The sequence below is a fragment of the Perissodus microlepis genome, chromosome 18 (assembly GCF_051167445.1).
Source record: "Perissodus microlepis isolate ML-2025 ecotype Zambia chromosome 18, ASM5116744v1, whole genome shotgun sequence".
NCBI classification, from domain to species: domain Eukaryota; kingdom Metazoa; phylum Chordata; class Actinopteri; order Cichliformes; family Cichlidae; genus Perissodus; species Perissodus microlepis.
Window position 1 is genome coordinate 3,633,157 of NC_140478.1, and position 22,538 is coordinate 3,655,694.

The following is a 22,538-nucleotide window of genomic DNA, read 5'->3' on the forward strand; positions in this document are numbered from 1 at the left end:
ACACGTTTCAATATTCTGAAATATTCTGCGAAAAAACAACAACACAGCAGATGATTTAACAAAGAAGGGGTTTTGTTTTTGTTTGAAAGAAGCAGATTCAATGAACTGCTATCAGGTTCCAATGATCAGCTTCCAGCTGTGATGGGACCAATAAAACAGAGAAAACACCATTGATTTATTTTTCCCTCTGCTCATTAGAGGAACACAGACCTTTCTACTGTAAATAGAAGAATTGAGAGACAATGACGGAAACAGAACGGGGTGGTTTAAAAATGACGAAAGAAGTCATAAATACTGCAGTTGGTTTTCACAGCAGCAGAGAGGCAGGACAAATGGCTCATTTATACAGGAAGAAGTGTGCGGTTGAAAAAATTGGGTTGGCTCATGTTGTAGGATTAGTTGTCGGACAGTGTAACTGTTGTTCTGTCCCGACCTTCTCCACCTCCCACCAAAGTTTCATTCTGTATTTAATTTCATGGTGCGCGGCGTCAAAGTGCAGGAATGTTAAAAATTTCAATATGTAGGCGTGGGTGCAGATTGCACTTTCTCTGCTCCGTCACTGAAACGGCTTTATACCAGTGAGTGAAAGGCTACGTTTACGACAGTTTCTCTTTAATTAGTTTGTGTCAGGGCAGAGGCAGCGCGGCCACGGGGGGAAGCAGCTGTGTGACAGCGAGCACCTGCTCAGTGAAGAACTCTCAGTCAGAGTTACAGACACGTTTGTAATGTCTGGAAGCATTTAGCCTAAAACTCAAGCGATCATGTAGAGTAATGGAAACATGGATGGAAATGTAATGTCAAACTACATTCAACACATAACAGCATTTAAGATTTTCAAAATAAATGTATTCCATATTAAAACACTATCTTTTAAACAGGACATATATTAATATATATACATATACTAATATAGCCTATATATATATATATATATATATATATATATATATATATATATATATATATATATATATATATATATATATTTATTAGTATTTAATACATTTTTATGTCATATAAGTGGAATGTTTTTTTTTGTTTTGTGAGTTGGGGGAGTTGGTGGATATCAGAACAGAGCTGGAAAGACAATGGCCTTGCTGTAAACACAGCTTCAAAAACTTTAGTTTACACGATGCCGTTATAGAAGAACATCCTGTCTCACTTTTTGTACAGCTGACAGCTGAGTTGAGATTAGTTGATATGTTTGTAGTTTTCCTGCTTTATTAGTTTTTTTCTTGTAACATTTTGTCCTTTAGTTGTGTATTATATGCTTCAGTAGAATAGTGTACCATGACTGTGTATTGTTCTTCACTCCTCAGGCTACAACGTCAATCATAAAAACAGTGTGACTGATCACTCACTCAAGCTTCTTCACATAAAAAGCAGGCAAGGTCTTCTGCTGAGCAGGGATCCTAAATAAGTACTTACTGCAACATCTCACTAAATCAATATATTATTTACTGCTTGACTGTATATTCATATAACTGGCAACAAAGTTTCATTTTTTTCTGAGATTTCTGATATGTAAGCATTTGGCCACTTGTTTCATTGTTTATGTTATTGAGAATATTTCTTTAATTAAATGCATCATTAAAACATTAACAGCAGCAAAAGACATATTGGCAGGAAAAGTACAAAAACAGAATCTCATACCTTCATTCAAACTTCAAGGTTATCCAAATACACTATTCTATAATCGTCATTGTGGATCAGCTGCCATTTAGAGTCTAAATTTTGGACCACGTGTAGACATCTGCCCAAGGGGTTCACGTGGACCATTGCGCTTGTGCCAAATGACAAAACAAACAGGCCCAGGCGGCAACAGAGACGCTTAAACGAAGAACTGGCCTTCACACCTCCGCTGAGCGTTCTGCGGGTGCCAGACGCACAGTGATTGACATCGCTCTCTGTCAGGCTTGTACTTTGAGTTCGGTGGCATCTCACAACTTTAACTCCACCCAGGTCTAATAAACCAAAAATAACTGCAGCTATATAACTTTACATAAGATGTTTATTTGCTCTGATTCTTCATGTGGGTATTGAGGTGTTAATTGTCTGTGTGTATCTTGTTTGGTTTGTGTGTAACTACAAAATGTGTTAGTGTTTGCTCCCCCCTGTGGGCTTGAGCCAGAGTTTTGGCACAAAACTGGAGTTAATTTCTGTTTATTTCACCTCTTCTAAGGGCCCAGAACTACCATCTCATTTTTTGGAAAAACTGTTTTGGTGATATTTGGATTTTTACAACTTTTTGGGGGATAAAATAAAACTCCTACTGTGACGGTAACTGTGTTCCTCATCTCCACCCAGCTCAGTTCCACACAAACAAATCACTGTAGCCAGCCCTGTATATTCTAATACAGTACAACATATCAAAGGCCCACACAGTATAGGTTATTACAGAATGTACTACACAATATATCTTCTTGGATTACATCACTGCTAGTCTAGCAATGCTTCAAAGAACAATGACTATATTCTCTAAATAGCTGTGTCATGGGAAGTTCAGTGCTCCACCCTCAAAAATGTACTAAGACTACACTGATCACGACTCATCGGAAAGCAATGGAGAGAAGAGAAAGTAAAGGTGGAAACAGAGCTGTAAACTATACTCTAAAGACGGAGAGAGAAAAAAATAAAACAAGAAATAGCAAAAGGTTGACTCCTTGGAAAAGGAAAACCACGTAGATGGGACCAGCTGTGCTTTGTGTGGTGATAAGAAAAACCAGGAAAAAGAGAGAGAGAGAGTGATGAAGGGAGAACGGTGATGATGCCAGGCTGGCTGCTCCTCCACTCCTCTCGCCTCCTCTGTGCGTTCCCACAAAGGAGAATAAAATGTTTAAATTTCATCTGTGGGACGACCTTGACTAGCTAAGAGCGGAATTAAATTTCTGTGGAGAAGAGTGGATGTTCGAGTGGCTAGACTGAAACAGATCATGTACGACATGATTAGAAAATACTGAATAACACCGGGAGGGCCACGATACATAATAGATCACAAGTAGCTTACTGCCGGCACTGAGCAGTGCATTTCAGACAGGAGGTGAAGGTGAAGGGACGCGAGGCTTTCAAAGGGTGGTTTGTTTGAGTTGAAGAAAAAGTGCGCGTGCACGGCTCCTTGTATGCTGCTAATACTACAAATATGCTTTTCACTTTTTCTTATTCACTCATTTGAGTTTTTGTGAAATTTAATGTGTTTAAACCAACTGTGAGAATCACAGGGACAAAGATTCAACGCTGCTCGTTTCAGAGAGACTGACGAGCTTTAGCAGTATGAGCCTGGGTTCGTGTCTCATTCCACACTTGACGGGGGAACTTTTGACTATAAGGTGAACATTTCAAGCGTTCTACCGTGGATTGAACATATTGTAAACTATAGGGTAAAGGTTAATGGATTGTGGACAGTGGAAAGCATTTTAAATATCACTGCTTGGGTACAGCTGCTGGCATTTGCATGCATGTGCCATTGCAATAGTAAGACCAGTCTAAATTGTAAGTCACTGTTATGTAACTGTAACTCCAATCCTCTTTAACCTTAAAATTCAACAAAATAGTAAAAACAAAACTGATTTCATGAGACAAAACTACATTCTTCAGGTTCAAGTCTAAATATTTACATTAAACCACAAGATGTGCTTTAAAACAAGTACCACAAACATCAGTTACAATTAAATTACAGCCAATTAATGTTGAGAGATGCACCACACAGTACACAGCACAACTACAAGCATCACTAACTCATTAGAATTTCATTATTTCTTTATAGTAAATAAGCTGAACTATCAATATACCAGTTATTAGTGATGGTTACTATAGCTACTGACTTAACTGTCATTGTCCTGGCTGAGTCTGCTAACTCAGTATTTATGTTTTGATTATTTTTATCCTTCTTTTTATATTTTCTTGAGTTTTCTCGTTCTTTGGTTCTGCCTCCTCTGTGCTTCATGCCCCTTGTCTAGTTTCCTGTCCAGTGTCTCCTGTGTCTCCCCTATCAGCCGTGTCCCCTGGTCTAGTCTGCGTCTTTGTGAATTGTCGTGCTTCCTGTTTTACTTTGAAAATTTCAGGGTTTTTTTTTCAAACCGCGACATTAACTGCTTAGCCTGATTGGGCAGTGGGACAGCTACTGCCCAACTCATCGCCAATTATGAATGATTTGGAGCTCAAGGCTCATCTGAATTCTTCAGAGTTGTTCGGTTGTGCCCGAACTTTCTTTCTTCGCATGTTTGATATTTGTGACTTACATCAGTAATCGATGATGTTTCAATAAGGTATACACAGCGGTAAATACAGGATTACCTAACATTGACCCGGTGTTACAAATTTCTTCAGTTCCCTTTTCTAACCCTCTCTGTGGAATATACAGTAGCACGCAGGACCTCACCCAAACCCTGCACTTTTCCCCCTCCTTTTTTGGCCTTTTCAGCACAAATGTCACTGCATTTAAACAGTGCAAACTGATGGCTCCCAACCATATTTGCTCTGCTGCAAGAACGGGCAACTGTTTGCCTTCACACAGGATTTGCTGGCTTTAGCTGTTAGCTAGTCTCCAGGTTTGCCTCAGGCGTAAAAGGCCTGCTGTGTTCACAAAACATTAATGAACACCAATTATCCTACCTGCATGATGTTCACAGCTTTATCATGAACAAAGTGCTATATTTGTACCCTGATTAAGATAATATTAGGCACTGTATGTGGACTAATGTATATGTTAGAGCTGACAGTTTTGCCTCAAGTCTAGAATGTAGAATACATGTAGAAAGAGGTATGAAAACTGCATTTCTGACCCTGTCATAAGTAACAACACACCTATCCACCCAATCCTGTCTTTCAAAGCTGAAAATGCCCAGAGTTATCAAACCCTAAGCTGAGTCAGACAGACTATTCATTCCCTATGATATCCTTTAGGCTTCCACTTTTGATGAAATAAACCTGTCTTAAATGAGCACTTTGCTGAGCAAAGAAAATGTCTCACAGCTGTCTCATAAACAGCAGATTTAAGGCTGCCTACCCTTCTTATTTGAGTGTGTGGCTGTGTATGCATCCATGTTTCTGTGTGAGCATCTTACTGGAAATCCATGATTGTCCTGCTTGAAAATCTTCACCTGCAGATCTCACAATGTGACTTGGAAAGAAATCCTGCTGCTTGTTCTCCTTCCTAGCAGAGTTCCTTGGATTATTATTCTGAATGCTATCTTCCTGCTATTGATGCATTATCTTTACTCTCACCGTTTTGGGCACAAAATTCTTTTGAGTGCAGATAAAGAGAGCTTACTTTTACCTCCTTTGCTTTTTAACATTATCTTGCCCCAGCAGGGTTACTCCTCATCATGTCTGAGAGTATCTGCAATTTGATTAGTGACCTCTCTGTGCCAGTAGCATGTTTCTTTGTCTTTATTTTCAGATAATCCTATGGTAATCCTGTTGTACGTAAACTGATATCTGCTGGGCTCTGTGTTTTCTGGTGAGGTGAGTTGTCTGCAACTGTGCTGACAGAGCTCGAAATCAACCAATTTTGTGGCGGAGTAGCCGGACAATCTGTTTCTCATCTTCGACTTCAACTTTAGCTGCAGGAGCAGTTTCACTTCGATAGACTCGACGAGTCGGATGACACTTTTCTATATCCTTCTGCTGCTGAATCACACACTCTCTCTAACACACACACACACACTGTGGCTCACATTCGCAGAAACCCACACACGGGCTTTAAGACGTGCGTGCATAAACAAATGCGCACAGACAGAAAGAAACCCTTTGATACGAGTGAAAACAGCTGCATTGGAAAACACGCACGTGAGCGCACACTCACAGGAAGGAGTTAGCAGACATCTGCTCCACGGCTGTCTGTAATCGCCTGGTGACTGAACAAGCAGGAGACATTTATCACCCCACCCCCTCCTCAGAGAGGCAGGCGACATCTCCTCCAACACCTCCACCCACACCTCCTCCGATCTGCTGCCTCTGTATCACAGCTGCGACAGTGTTCACCTCCTCTCTGCTGCATCTCCTCTGTCAAACCCAGTCTTGGCTCTTTATAATCGCCTCCTCTCACCTTCCTCGCCTGTCATCTTTTCTTTACATTTTTAAGACTCTCCAAGCACGTTTTTGGGAGCGCTTCATTTCTTCATAAGGCTCGACCGTTTGTCTTTTTCGTCTAATGACTCCGAGTTTCTCCTCACCTCTTTCACCTTCTCCTCTGCCCTTCCCGCTCTTCTTTTTTTATTCCTCTAAAGGCCGGACTGGCATCATGCTTTACTGTCACTCCCTGACCTTACCTGTCTCTCATAACTAGTAGGTTTGGCAGGAGAGTAAAAAGAGGTCACACATATATTGAGCTGAGACTAAGAAATGTTTCTGAGCATCCCTGAACAAAATATCCCTAACAGAAAGCTGCACTTATTGCAGTTTCACATCGTAAATCATGCCGCTTTCTATATCTACATGACACAACAAAGCTTTTCCGGTATGTATTGCCAACTCTGCATCGGGTGGTATTACATCGATTTGTCACCACTAAATGTTATATTATTTTCACTAGTTTATTTACAGAGAATATCTATTAATAAGTGTCATAAAACATTCAGTGCAGAAAGAACAAGTACACTGCAAACGGCTGATGTAAGATTGCAGCTCATTATTTAAACTGTGCAGCTGAGCTGAATCCAAACGAACACAACAGCATCACAATAAACGATGAGCAGCAAACTGTAATCACAGGTATCTTGTCAGTGTTCGCGCTGCATTGCCTGCTATGAAAAACTACGTATCAGATGATACAAAAGTATGAAGCTTAATCTAGCCTGAAGGGTCAGTTACAGACACTCTACAATTTGCATGCACACTAAAGCAATGTTATAAATGTTGTTTTAGGTCCAACTAAGATATTAATGTTATTATCTACAGAAAATATTGCATTCAGTGAATAATTTTTATTTTTAAAGATTTCCTTCGATTTTCAGATGGAGCAAACTGTTTTAAAAGAGGAATGTGAGCAAGGGGTCGACACGTGTGACGGTGCATCAAAGGCAAATGGTTTACTTGGCTCACAAGTCAGGTAGGAGAGCGTCTGAGCAGAATCTTGAACGAGTCCTCAAAGAGGTCAGCACCGACTCCGAGGACAGCAGATCATATATTTGGGTTTTTTTCTCTTTTAGGTGTCCCACTGCCTAGATTCTCACGACCAGTTGTCTCAAAGTGTCCCAAAGTGTTGTCAGAGGAAAAAAGTCAACGCTTAACTTTAGAGTGTTAAAGTTTAAATGCAAACTCCTTGTTCAGTACAGCTGGCTGTGATGCTTCCATCACTGCTCGTCAGCTTTCTGCTATAAAATGACACATATAGTTCATGCACTTACATCTGACAAAAGTGGTAATTACAGTGATAGCAGAATTACATTTCTCTGCTGAATATTAACGATGGGTTAATGCTTCCATCGTCTTTAAGATTGAGTAAAATATCAATTTATTGCAGAAAAAAATACATGTTATGTTTTCTCACAAACCTACACAAATGACTCACTTTTCCAGGAGTCATCTGTTCTGAAGATGCACATAAAGGGAACATTATTGCTGCAAAAAACACTCACACTGGAGGAGCAATGGCAGCTTTTTCAGTGTTTATCTGATAATGCTGTGGAGGGGAAAAAAGTGTTTTTTTGGGTTGCCAATATCTACAGGTAAACATGTTGAGGAAAGTATCTGCAGAGAACATCCTTTAAAAATCTGTTTATGACATTTTTTGTGAGTTCACTATAAAATACCAGGACCAAAATATTAGAGCAGCCTTGACAAAAAGCGCATGACTCTAACCAACCTTTGGAGACCTAGCCCCAGAGCTGAACATGTAGAATATTTATAGACGTCTTTACAGCCTTGGGCTGACTCGCTGTGTGACAGTTCTCTGCAACACATTTGCTTTCTGTGTGTGATTTTCATCTTGACATGGGAACAGTATGAGCACCTTAAGACGAGTTGGTAAACAGAGTAGCACGCTACACACATGTTGATAAATGTGCTATATCCGCTAATACAGTGCTGCTGTGTGATGCACCTGCCCTAATCGATGTCTTCTTAATATTGATGCTATTCTAGCACTGATAAAATGATCCCAAAGCAGCTATCAGTAAAAAGCTAAACTGATATGCATTTTCTGTAATTAATGCAATGCCCATGTTACAAACCTCTTAGAAACTGCAGAGATTGCAGATATATGTAAACACTGTATTAACGGATCAGGTTCTAGATCCCTGAATTTGCCCCGCCCACTGCAGATGAAACTGAAGGCTGTAATTCTGACTGAAAACACAAACTCAGGCAGTGCAGGAGGGATAATGAATGGGAACAACAACATAGGGGATAAAATCAGAAGAAAATTGAGAAATTTAAATTAGGGACCAAAAGGAATAATTTGCAAATCCAGCTATTTTTGTTGTTGTTCACTTAAAAAAATTATAATTAAAGATGATTGGATTGAGCCTGCTGAATGAATTATTATAAGGCACCTATTTCAAGTTCCATTAATGTCCCTCTTTATACATCCGCTACATCGAGCTCATCCTTTTATTTATGTAAGCTGGTCTGTAATTTTGCACTTTTGCAGCATACATTTATGGACAAAAGTCCCATCACGCACCCTGCTATTTGTGAAAGACGGGGTCAATCTGAAGAGCATGCTGAAATCGACTGTAGTGTTGCAACACGAGCAAGTTCATTAAGTTTCCTTCCTCTCAGATATTCCACAACTGGAAGTAGCATTCCTGCAAAGTGGAAGATTTCAGGGACCACAGCAACTCAGCCATGAAGTGGCAGACTACATAAGGTCACAGAGCGGGTTCACTGAGTGCTGAGGTGCATAGTGCGTAAAAGTCAACAACACACACACACACACACAAATCAATCAACACAAACACCGTGTGCTGGGAGCTTCGTGGCAGCGGTTTCAAAGGCAAAGCATCTCCTGTAGGTGTAATGCATAGCACATAGCACAGAAAGACCACCCACTTCTTTTTAGTGTTTTTAGAAGGATATGTGTTTAAGCACAGCTTCAATTTGACACGTTTATGCAGTAAAATCAACACTGCTTATATACTGATGCACAAATTCTAAGACCCAGAAGATTAGAAGTATATATAGACAAGGAAAGTGCCAGGAATCAGCGAGGTTTGCATAATTTCTAGGTGGTAACTAAACAGGGCAGGTGGTGCTAATCTAAGGTGTGTGTGCTGTGTGCGGGTGGAGAGGGGGTCACAGAGGTGAGAGCCAGTTCTGAATAATTTCTTCCATGTCTTTTCTACTCTTCCTCACCTCTCTCCTCCCCCTCCTCTTGCAGTCCCTCCTGCCCTGGAGCCAGACTTTCCTGGCTGCTTCTTTGTTAAAATGACAGGTCCTAATAGAATAAATAAGGCACCTATTTTTACCTGGCTCCTGGCAGGGTGATCACACTTACACATACCAGCACACGACACTGCACTGAGGAGGATGGTAAAAACCCAACACCTGATTTGGCGGAGAAGGGGGGCTGCGGTTGAGGTCGTAGTGATTTAGTTGAGAGAGAAAGTGAGGGGAAAGGTGGAGAACACTAGTCGGAGGGAAAGAAGATAGAGAAAAGATTGATGGTGAAAACAATAGCAAAGACATTTAATCTCATGCAGCACTTCTCACTGCGTGTTTACTGCAGGTACACCTTCACTGGTATCTGAAATTCCTGTCAGTATTCAATATTTTCAATTTGATCTGACATTTAACAATTTAACAAGCTCTATAATGTCACCTTTAGGTGGTTTTGAAGCATATTCTGTTTTTAATTGCTGCTGGAGTGTTTTGACAGAACTCCAAAGCATCTAATTATTTTGAAGCTGTTTTCGAGCAAACTAGTCCCCACATATTTTCCATGTAACAGGTCACTCAGTGAATGAGACACGAGGCAAACTAAATAAGGCTAATCATATTCACATCCACTCTGTGCTTAGACAGCTGCGGTACTGTCCTAATTTCAGGAGTGTTTAAAAGAAGTTCTTGAAATATTTTCTGAGCAAGCCACACAATAGGTAACGATTTTCCTCATTAGTATGGAAGCATATAACCTTGGGAGACTGGTCTAGAACTTCCTCTATTAGTCATAAAGTTTAAAGTCCGAACCAAATTTTGCAACAAAATAGAAAATATGTGGTTAAAAACAGATTTCAAACTTTTTACATCTGCTGCATTTATCCTCAAATTTATAACATAACCTGTGATCAGCCACAACATTCAGGCCCTGATATCTCAAGTGAATGATATTGATCGTCTAGTGACAATTCTATGTGATACTTGGAAACTTTGGGTCCCAATCCTCTCGAAAATAGACATGAGTTTGTAGGTCACAAGCACCAAAAAGTATCTCGTAAACCTGCACTGGTGGATTTTAGACACAGAAGTAAAACACAGAAATGCTAACATGCTAGAATGTCAAGGGTAGACAGAATAGGACCCAAACGCCAGCCTGACAACAATAACTGAAAACAAACCTTTATTTTGTGGGAAACCAAAGTCAAAGTCTTCAAACAGCAACAACAAACTAGAAAGAAAAACAGAGGGGAGACACACAACGGGCGCTCACTAGCCGTTAGCTTGGCCTGTCTGCAATGTGTTAGTGCTGCCAGTCACTGTATACAAAAGCAATGACACCAAACCAGTAAAGCTGTCAGCTGGAAAAACAATGCAAAGGCCTAAAGGACACCAACCTGCCAACTCTGGAGAGGTGGAGAAAACAGAAACTTTAAAGGCTCCTAACTGTCCAACACATGTTGTCACTGAAATAAATGTTTGTAACATGAAGGGAGCACGATGCTGTTCATGTCTGATCTCTCGTGTGGTAATTGAGGTCATGTGTCTGACAATAGGAAACTCCGATCACAACGTAGTGCAGGCAAGAAAGCGCCATTAATCACCCAGACAAGGCATCATGGCCAAACACATGGAGGCGCACACAGCGACTGACCATGGTTAATGAGCTATGGCAGCGTCTTCACAAACATAACAGATACAGCAGTGACAGTATCGCAATGTGTGTGTGTGTATGTGTGTGTGTACATTTCTGTCAATGTGTGTTCTTTTCAAGTTCCTGGCTCATAAGAAACAACTGGCGTAAGTCTTCAATTAACTTTACACACCCTGGTACACTATGTGGTTCTTTAACCCTCTGAGCTCCAGTCTGCTGAGCTATAATTCACAGCTGATGCACTGTCGTCTCCAAACATCCTTAAAATAAAGTTCTTTTTTATTAAATTTGTACTCATAATCCACACAGTAGGAGAGGCTGTTTTGAGTACAGACTCAAAAGTTTCCCCTTATATTTCAAACAGCAGTATTTCATTATGTGGGAAAAATGAGATTTTTTATTTTTTGCATAAAAATTATATTATAATGATGATATTATACAATCAGAGTATAAACTGCATATGCAGTTTATAAAGAAGAAGAGCTTGGAGCTACACCGACGCATAGATGAGAGGACCGCTGCACACTCGCAAAACTGTTTCTACCCTTAGAAGTCCATTATCTGAAGCCGAATTTCATTTCATGTAGTGAGAAAAACACAATAGCAATTTTTTTCTTTAAATCATGTCGTAACTGATTTCATGTTTCACCATCTAAAAATAACGTAGAAGCAGCTCAAATGCAAGTAGCCAAGATGCAGAAAATGATCCACCAAACTGAATTGGGCACATCTTGTATTTGGAGCAAGGGGTGAGGACATGGATCATCAAACTCTCCTGTGAGCTCATTACTCCCCTCCAAAAGGCCAGGACGTTTCCAAGAAGTCAGGAAGAGATTAAGAAAGATGACTCTGATTTCAAGTTTTTTGCCAATGAAATCAATTTCTTTTCCTAGAAACAGATGGTCCCGGGCCAGACTGAAACTGTTAGCCCTCTTAGATTGAATCATTTCAGTACTTCACAGCACAGCACAATCATTGTGCTCCCATTTGACAGGAATAATAGATTCTGGGTGGATTTTGCACGAGTTCAGACAATTGGATTTTCATTCCCACATGGACTAAATCAGATGGTTTTATGTTGTTTCAACGTGGCAGCTCATGACCACAGATGCAGCGGTAGTACTTTTAAAGAAAAGCAAATCATAATTAGAAATGAAAACTACTGCCTATTTATCAGTGGGGAATGTTGCTATTTAACATATTTATTGTTACTCTGTTATAAATATCAAGAATTTTAACATTAATTAATACAATATATTATTTAAAGGTTGTCAATATCTGCTATGTATTCATGCGTAAGGATAAATCTGACGATAATCAATCGTAAAGTCGTGAAAAAAAAACACAGACTACACGAGTCATTTAGCAGCGTCGGCAACTGGCCTGTCAGAAACTGTTAGAAAATGAAGAGTAATCCTCTTTTCCTGATGGCAGAAAAACCCAGTTATCTGATACCATCTATCAGCGCACAGGTAACTGGGAGTGAACGGTGAAGCGCAGCAGGGGCGTCCTTGGACAAAACAAGGGAAAGGAAGAAAAGTGGTTGGATCAAACAGAGGAAATGACTGCAGACAGTTTGAAGCCACTGGGGTGAAATGGTAAGGCGAGACGGACTATCAGTTATGTCTGCAGCGACTTACTGAAAAAACAAGCATGTGCAACAAAGAGATGGGTGGCTGACATATGCTAGCACTTTGAGTAATCAAACCAAAAGGAAAGTCATCGATTCGCTGATTGTTAGACCGTAAAGTAGCAGTGCTGTAAGTGCCTCTGGAGAGGGAAGAAATCACATGTGATAGAACAATGCTGCTTATAGTGCAAAGCCACACCTCAGTCTATATTTCACTCCTTTACAATTGTGGGCAAAAAAGCACAAAGCTCTAATCTGCATGGATGAATCTTCTCCCTCTGCACTTGTGCACAGAAGACAAAGCCTGGAAAATGGTAATTATACAAGTACTAGAAGCTTTCCCGTGATTTTGTCCCTCCCTGTTCAATTTGGCAGGAAATTTTGATTTAGCTTTAGTCATAATTTGCATTTTTTGAGTTTTAGTCTAGTTTCAGTAAACTAAATATCCAAAATATAATAATATATGGTTAAATAAAAATGTATTTAACTATAAATTTTAGTGTAATATTTGCCATGAGATTTGAATTGAATTCAAAATCCTGCTCCTCACATACAAGGTCTCAAATAATCAGGCCCAATCTTATCTTAATGACCTTATAGTACCATATCACCCCATTGGAGCACTAGGCAGATGGCCCCGCCCCTCCCTGAGCCTGGTTCTCCTGGAGGTTTCTTCCTGTTAAAAGGGAGTTTTTCCTTCCCACTGTTGCCAAAGTGCTTGCTCACAGGGGGTCATATGATTGTTGGGTTTTTCTCTGTATGTGTTATTGTAGGGTCTACATTACAATATAAAGTGCCTTGAGGTGACTGTTGTTGTGATTTGCCACTGTCTAAATAAAATTGAATTGATTTGAATAGATGTGCATGTTGTGTTGTTTAAAAAAGTGTGAAAAATACTAAAAATGAAGCTACAGTCTATCAGTAGAGTCTAAAATTGGCTGTTGGTTTCTAACAGTTGTTTTGCCCCAGTCAGTAATTCATTCAGCATTCAGTTTCCATGCATTCACTCTGTTTCAGAACTTGTCACGTCCACTTTCCAACACACTTTTTTCCCCAGTCCTGTCTCCTGAAATGTTCCAACCCTTCCTGATTGTACTCAGCTAATGATCCTGCACTGCCTGCTCCTAACCATGTGCCAGGTTTCTTTGTTTTTATGCCTGTATTTAGCATGTTGCCTCAGCCTGCTCTCAATATGTTTGTTGAACAAAAATATCAAAGATTGTAGCCAAGTCCTAATGACATGCTCTTATTTCTGTGTTTGCATGGTTTATAGGAAAAAGTGTGGCAATTCAAATCCTGTTAAAGACAAACCTAAACAATACTGAAGGGGCATTTCCATAAAACGGTGTGAGAAGATGAAGAAGGATAAAAAAAGACTGCCTTCCTGGAAGACTTACAGTTCTCTACAACCGGTTACGACCAACAAAGAAGCTGAGGCTTTGTTAGAAGAGGTCCCATGTGAGGCTCAAGTGTTTCTCCTGGCAAGCATTTAATGTGCAGCTGAAAGAAGATCAAGGGTTCTACACTTCTAAATTTGTAACATAATCATCCTGTCCACCCCCCACAGGCACACACATATGCACATACACATACACACGTTTCGATGTATTTTGTGAAACTGACAATTCAGAAATCTAACAGTGTTCCAGCGTTTTTCTCTTTATTTAAAACTATAATTTGATATGACAACAACAGTGTGTGAGTGTGTATCCCATACCTTTGCTTATGTCCTGGTACTCCAACCACAGCTGCCTCTGTACCTGTTTGTTGGGGTACCAGATGGTACAGGACTCCTGGAAGCCATACACTGCCTCCTGCACGTAGTGGTTCCCAAACTCCCTGAGGATGGAGACAAAGTCGCTCCGCTGTGTGGCTCCATCCAGAGAATGTATTGCGGAGCTGAAGCCTGGAAAAAATACGTAGATGTTACAAAAGAACAAACAAACAGGGATGTCATATTTGCTACGCTACAGCACATCTTCTGCTCAATCCTTAATAGTCATTTTGAAAAGCTTCCTTAATGAAAATCCTGCATATTCTCAGAGGACATAAGATATATACTGGGTAGTTTTTTCAGTTTATTATATTGTAAGTATTTGTATTCGACCTTGAGTTTGTTTTAATTTTGGTCTTTTGCTACTTTGTCAGGCACTGGGATAATCATTAGTTGCTAAACATTAGCATTTTTATACAAAATACTAACATACTTAAAGGCCAGTGTTGGAATGGTGCAGACATTAGCATAGGCAACTTAATGTATCAGCAAGCCAGTCACTAAAACCATTAAAAGTAAGTATAAACAGAGGTGATATAATTTACAATATTGTGCAAAAGTCTTGAGCAATTTATTGAAACTTCTAAAAACATACTTACAGTATAAAAACAGAATATACGGTAAAAATAAAGGATATACAATTCTAGCAAGCTTGGAAGTCAGTACTTGGTGTGACCGCCTTTGTTCTTCAACAGAGCCTGAACTCTCCTAGGCAAACTCATTGTGGAGCACCAGTGTGTTACGCATAAAGGCAGGCTGCAAGTGGAAAGTTGGAAAGTGGTAACAGGAAAAAGCAAGAATCAGGGAATTTGGAATTCTGACAGTCAATGCGAGTTTAAAAAAATGTCCATATACATTGTTACCATGATAACCCTTATTATGTGATAGACTAGTTAAAGTCTTAAGTTTAAAATATTCAAATTGTGGTTATAACAAGATCATGGCTATGTGATTTCTGGCAGCTACAGTTTTTTTTAAGTTTCTATTTTTTGCCCTTTTTAATCCACGTTTGTCTCACTTGTTTAACATCACAAACTATTTAAAATTACAGTGGGTGAAGCAGGAGTGTCTGTCAGGTGTCTGGCACCAAATGTCTTAAAGGGTTTAGTGAACTTCTGAGCCAGCTGCTTACTATTCATGAACCCTTTTGACCAAACAGTGCTGATTATCCACAGTGTCCTCACACGGACATGAGAGCCCTGCCTCACATCCAACTGGTCACATATGGATGCTCGGTCTGGAGCAACTGACGCACGTTTGAATGCACTAGGTACCCTTCACAGTCATTTATCAACATGCAGAGTGGGCTTATTGGAAACCAAACCATGACATTTCCTAAACCTAACCTAGTGATTTTGGTGCCTGAAACTAACCAAACAGTGTGTAACAACTAGAGATGGCACGATACCACTTTTTTATGTCCGATACCGATATCATAAATTTGGATATCTGCCGATACCGATATGAATCCGATATAGTGTATTTTTTAATCAATAAAACGTTTTTTTTAATATCTTGCTGCATTTTGTATAAGTTTACACTCAAGTTTAAATAAATAACAACACTAAAGCTATTCTGTTATACCTGTATGTAAAAAATACACTGCGCCCAAAATATTTCATAGTTCAGCAAAACCAATCAATCTAATAAAGTTAAACCTGCTCCATCCTCCCTATTCTGGTATTTTAAAGAGTACTTAGCAGAAATATTAAGCAACCTAACTAATAGGGTTGCAAACTCCCAGCAAAAAAAAATAGGGAACCACCCTCCACCTCATGATGCTTAATCGATGTAATCAAATTTAATTTGATGCAGGGGGAAAAATGCACAGAAATAAATTATTTTTCAAGAATAATTAAATAGATTCAACATCTTTCTTCAACAGAACTGCAGACTGCACAGATGGTATCTTCCCAAAGGAAAAAGTAGTATAGCTTACTAGGGTATATTAGACTTAACAGTTACTATATACAGTAATGGACTACTATATATTTTACATCAGATTAAAACTTTGGGTGTAAGATTCAGATAATTATTTATTAAAAGCTAGACATTTTAAATGAGAATAAGAAAGAAAAGTATGTCTTTGTGCCCCCTTTTCCCTGTTCATGCCCTATCGGCCCCCCTGGCTAAACTTTGCTAGATCCGCCCCTGCACAGTTACCAGCCGTCAGCTGCGTAGAAAAAGATCCTGGTGTAGAAAGTAATATTAAATAAATTCTAACAACAGCTTATCAAGCTTAATAGTGCTGCTGTTGTTCAGCCGCTGGTTTCCTCTTTCTGGTGAGAAGTGGGCCAAAAACAAAGAAGAGAGACGGACTCGCGACAGAAAAGCCGATCAGCTGATCATTGATCAGTTTCACGATTGAAGTAGCAGCAGGAGAGAGAGAGAGAGAGAGAGAGAGAAGCAGTCGCTCCATATATCGGTTGTTAAGCTTAAGGCTAAAATGCTTTACAAACATTCAGAGATGAACTTACACACTTGCTTTACTTCTCTCTGGGATAACTTCCTCGGAGATGAAATGCTGGTTTGGTAGGAAGCTACAAATACACACAGCCGCTCTATCATGTGATGCATACTGCTGCAACGTGCTAGGTTATGAGCCGAGTTATGCCGTGTAGCAAGTTTTGTGAGGTGCTTTTTTGATATTTAAATGGATCGGATTACATTTTTTATTTCTCGCCGATATCCGATCCAGTAATTTGGGTCAGTATCGGACCGATACCGATACGTAATATCGGATCGGTCCATCTCTAGTAACAACACATCTCCCACACAAAGCCTGCAGTGTCCTGATAACCAGTCAGTATTAACACTGCAGCATGGGAGACAAAGCTGTACACTTATTTAAGCTGTGAGCACGAACACATTCAAACAGAATACAGAATAAATGTTTAAAATTTGTCACTTTGAACTGCAACTTTGTCTTTATTTTTATATTTGCAGTGTTTTCTTGGGTGTGAATCCTTGTATTGGTAACTATGGAAGTAAAGGTAGATGCTAAAACATAAGTACAGAGTCGTTGTGAAACAGAAACAGTAGCTACACACAAGTATTTGTCCAAGCTTTGGTAATACTGGTAATTATTCAAGCTATTCATAGTATAGATTTGTTATAGCAGCAAAGCTCCTGATTGCATTGACATTTTTTTGACATGTGTTATCCCTATTTCAGATTAAATAGTCTGTTTTAACAATAGAAATAATCAAGGCTTAGATATATTCACCATGCAGAATTTAAGAAAGTAGTATGTTTCTGAACAAACTACAAATTAAGACTGAAAGCTATGTTTTGTCAGTTCCTCTGTGATCTACTGCTCAAAACAACAGTCAAGAATGAATGTGATCAAATTTAAAATTCCTTTTTTATCACAAAGAAACTGGCACATATCACGAGGTCTTTGGACCCTGGAGCAGTTCACAACTTTTATTCAAAAACTGCTACTAAAAAAAAGTGAAAATCAAAAGCTATGACTAACTCAATTCAATTCAGTTTTATTTACACAGCACCAAATCACAACAAAAGTCGCCTCAAGGCACTTTATATTGTAAGGTAGATCCTACAATAATACATACAGAGAAAACCCAACAATCATATGACCCCCTATGAACAAGCACTTTGGTGACAGTGGGAAGGAAAACTCCCTTTTAACAGGAAGAAACCTCCGGCAGAACCAGGCTCAGAGAGGGGCGGGGCCATCTGCTGTGATTGGTTGGGGTGAGAGAAGGAAGACAGGATAAAGACATGCTGTGGAAGAGAGCCTCCTACTTCTAATATAGTTTATGTGTTTTGTGTTTTGACAATAAGTCATCTAAGCAACAAAGCGGTCTTGTTTTTATTTAAATGCTGGGTAAGACTGATTACTTGTGTTACCTTTAACCTAATTTTAAATAGAAAATGTATCATTCTTTGATGTTCTACAGGAACTTATCACAAATCAGGCTGTGTTTCTCTTTTTTAAAAGTGCCATCGTCCACAATAAAAAACCCTCTGGGTTAATGGTGCTTTTCTTTTCCCTTAGAGTAACTGAATCTCTCTTGGAGGCTTTTGGTACTCGATCTTAAACTGGAATGACAGGTTCTTACCCAAAGTGTCAAAGAACTACTAAAGAACTGCCGACTATAAATACAATCTAAATTCTAAATGAGCTGTTACAATGACTCTGTAGTTTTTGGTGATGAGTTAAATGCTAATGCTCTTATTTTAGTGATTTCACACTGGGTTAATGGTGACTGGTAAAAAGGAAAGCTTGAAATGACCATGTGTTTACAGAAATTCCCACTCATTAAAAACTGGAAAACAAATCTGCAAAAGCAGTTTTATCATTATGATTTCCAGGAGAAGCCGTATCAATATGTCAGCAATCATGCTCCGCTCACTCTTACTTCTTCTCTAAAATTAAATTAGGAGCCCACTGAAGTGCGAGCCAGAGAACGCAGTGAGGATGAGCGATGAGGGCTTTGCTATCAGATGTAAAAATCAGTACCCTCACCCCTCCGGTGGCTGTTGAAATATGATGAGCTAAAGAGGGAAATGGGAGTAAAAAAAGATGGAGGCTGTTGAGTCGCTTCTGAGTGAAGAGAAAATAGAAAGTGTATCCTCAGCAGAAGTGGCAGCCACTTTCAAACCACAGCAGCACCATTGGAAATGCATTAGAGGTGCCGTGGCTGTATTTACAGTGGGGTGCCTTCACTTATCAGAGGGGAAACTATTTATGATAGATCTATGAATAATGCATGCACTTAAAGCATGACAAAAATCCAAATTATCAAACGATCCTCCTGTTGGCCAGGCAGAAAGATTTTAGTCAATATTTAAATATTTACTTTACCCTTAAACGCACTGCCAACAAAACAACTACAGCGATACAGGGTGGTAAAGACAAAAGAGAGACACCGATTATATGTGTTTATTTTTAGTTATTTTTTTATTTATACAGTTAGTGTTGAAAAACCCATCAGCGTTTCAGTATAATCCCTGACGTGACAGCGAATAGGAGCAGCCTTCAGTGAAAGTATTGCTTGACTAAGTACCTATCCACAGTTATCTTACTCTATGAAGTTTGCATGGTAGGCACTGTCAGGATGACTCGATCTTACTATGGCAGCAAAGCGGTTTGATATATGACAGACTATTAGAGAGACAGAGAAAAAGACAAGCACAATTCTAATTGCATGCATATGTCTGTATACTGACCTCCTTTCTGGGTACCCATCAAATCAGCCAGCTACAGTAGATCTTAATTAGTATTTAATAATAATGACTAACAATAGTCATATTTGAACGTGACATCCAGTTTTTAATTGATGCTTTAACATCAAACCACAACTGCCTTGTGCCTCAAGAAACATCTGAGCTTTAAAATATGATCATGTGAGGAAATGAGTGAGAGAGAAAAAAACAAAACAAATGCAGCGTTGGGTGTAATTTATTAAAAAGTAACACATTTCTGTGGTTGTAGCTATTACTGTTACAAAATAAGTTATGACAACACAGTATTCTTTTTCAAAACTACACTAATTTGTATAAGCTACAATTAAGCTAAATGCTTGCTGAAGCTATATCGGTTATACAAGCTACATTAATTGAAACTTTTTCCTTTGTTACAAACTTGTATGTATTTATACCTCAAACTACAGCTGGGCAATAAAACGATACAAATAATTATTATGCAAAAATGTTTCCTGATAGCAATATGAAACATGGCTAATATAAAGCTGACAGAGCTGATGCTATCCATGTTTGGATCAAGACCGTGAAACCCCGTCGAGTGCCACACCGAACCAGGCATGTGGTTGGAACAGAGTTAGAGCCATATCAGTTTCAATCTTTTTTTTTGTCCCTACAATTAAAAAAAGTATGTTTCTATCGAAAAACTAGAATAGACTTTTCATTTTTTATATTAGGAGTTCATGGTTTTCTTTGAAACTGTAGATTTCCAGTTCACTTGTTTTCTTATGTAACACTTGAGGCTTTTGCCTGTTGTGAATTAAGATTTTGGCGTATGACACTTACCATGTTGTTTATTATTATTATTATTGTTATTATTATTATTATATTTTTATATTCTTTATTTAAAACACAGCCGCACACTGTTAAAGTACATGTACAACTTGACAAACAATTTTGGTTTAAGCAATATTTGGACCAAAATTAACCTGACATGTTCACATTTAGGAGTGAAAAAAACATTTAAGCTTGACAGAAAAAGTCTTTTGATTTCTATCGTGACATATATCATTCTCGACTGATATGACAATAAAGTTATCATGATAAGAATTGTTTCTATATCGCCCTCAATGTGACGCCAGGTGCAAACTTTATTTATTCAGCTAGATTTTGTGGGAAGTAGCTTTAATGTCACAGATGACAACAGACCTAAAAAGCTATTCTCAATGAGCTTGGGTTTGCTTTTGCACAGCTGACGGTGTGTCTCATCAGACTTTAATCTTCACTTATCACACTGTGACATTCCAACCTCTCTCCTCCTACAATGAATAAAACTGTTTAACGTGTCTATTCCTTCAGGCTCTGCCGGTTATGTGATTTCATTTTCTCGGGCTATGAGGCATTAACTTCACCTTAAACTTTAGCACCCCATTATCAAGCCTGACTCTGCGTGCTCGTACAAAGGCCACCGTTTTATGTGAACTGTTACCAACCTTTGCTGTTACTGCTAGAAAAACATGTTTACGCCGTTTTATTCGGATTTAGTTTGGACCCGTGCATTCGGCCTCTAGATATTACTCGATATTCAATTAGCTGCAAGTTTTTTCAGCTGATCAAGAACTTGATGAGATATTTAGACCTCGTTGTCATGGCAACGCAGTGAACATAAGTGTGCTTTTCTTGATGGATACTGGGACTGTGTTGTTGTGTTGAACTTTTTGTGTTTGTTACAGGAGATACACATATATAAAAATTAGGGGTGCAACAATACTCGATACAGTGCTTTCGGTTCGATACGCATATGTATCGAACAATACAAATTTTTTTATTTATTTTATCAACTTTTCTTCTGACGATGCTTTCTGTGTTGAGCGCTCAGTGGATCTGCGTTCGACTACTCTGCCTAGGCTGCACTGTCGAGTGCAGATCCACTGAGCGCAGCGCAAGCTAGCAAGACAGAAGCTAAGCTCGTTGCAAAATGGCAAATTGAACCTCCCCCACCCTCATTCAGATCTGGCCTTTGGAACTATTTTGGTCTTCATGTGAAGCATGACCCTGAAGGTAAGCGCGTCATGGACAAAAGTAAAACAGTATGTCGGATGTGCCACGCAATGCTCAATTGGTGGGAACTAGTGCGTTAGCGCAGTTAGCTTGTTAACGTGTTGACGCCGTCCAGCCCCACGCACGGGGCGATCCGCGATAACTCGTTAACTGAGATTTATGACGTTATGGCGTTAATGTCATTTTAACGAGATTAACGCTGACAGCACTAGTGGGAACACAACGAATATGACTGCACATTTACTCCGACATCATCCTAGTGCAAAGACAAGTGGAAGCAGACAAAAACAACAAGCACGCATGCTACAAACTTTACCCGAGTCATTTAGACAGCCGTTAGCACAGGATTCTCCTTATGGGGACCTGATATGTTTAATATGCTGCTGAGAATATAGCCCAGAAGAAGCGTATAGTATAGCTTTTATTTTGGAAAGAGCTATTTCTCTGTAATAAACTCTCTTTTCCAAAGATGAGTGATTTCTCGATCTGATAGATTTTTTTTATTATTATTTTGTTGTTTCAGCAACATTAAATTTAAAAACTGTACTTTTGAGTGAAAATATATATTTATAATTTTAATAAATGACAAATTAAAAAGGCATGAACATTTTTTTGTATCGAAAAAATATTGAACCGTGACACCAAAGTATCGAACCGAACCGAACCGTGAATTTTGTGTATCGTTGCACCCCTAATAAAAATATATAAAAGTAAAAAAAAATGTTAAACAAAAAAGTGGCTTTTTAATATTGTTAATGAATGCTTTAAAGCACAAAAGCAGTGTTTACATAAATGGCTTAATTTGCATTTGGAATTCAAGACCCAGGTTGTGCAATATGAAGTTCAGCTTTAAATGCATCTAAAAATGACAGTAAAAAAGATGGCAGTCTGCCAGTTAATCACATTTCTGGTTAAAAATTAAGTAACTGATAGAT

General features: G+C 39.0%; 1 protein-coding gene across 9 annotated transcripts in view; it reads right to left on the bottom strand.

Moving 5' to 3' along the window:
* astn1 (astrotactin 1) overlaps positions 1-22,538 on the bottom strand; it is a 439,026-nt gene that overhangs the window by 150,935 nt on the left and 265,553 nt on the right. For all 9 annotated transcript variants that reach the window (XM_084912727.1, XM_084912726.1, XM_084912725.1 and 6 more), the window contains one exon: positions 14,317-14,505. In XM_084912727.1, coding sequence (XP_084768853.1) covers positions 14,317-14,505 — 189 coding nt within the window. The remainder of the gene's footprint in view (positions 1-14,316; positions 14,506-22,538) is intronic.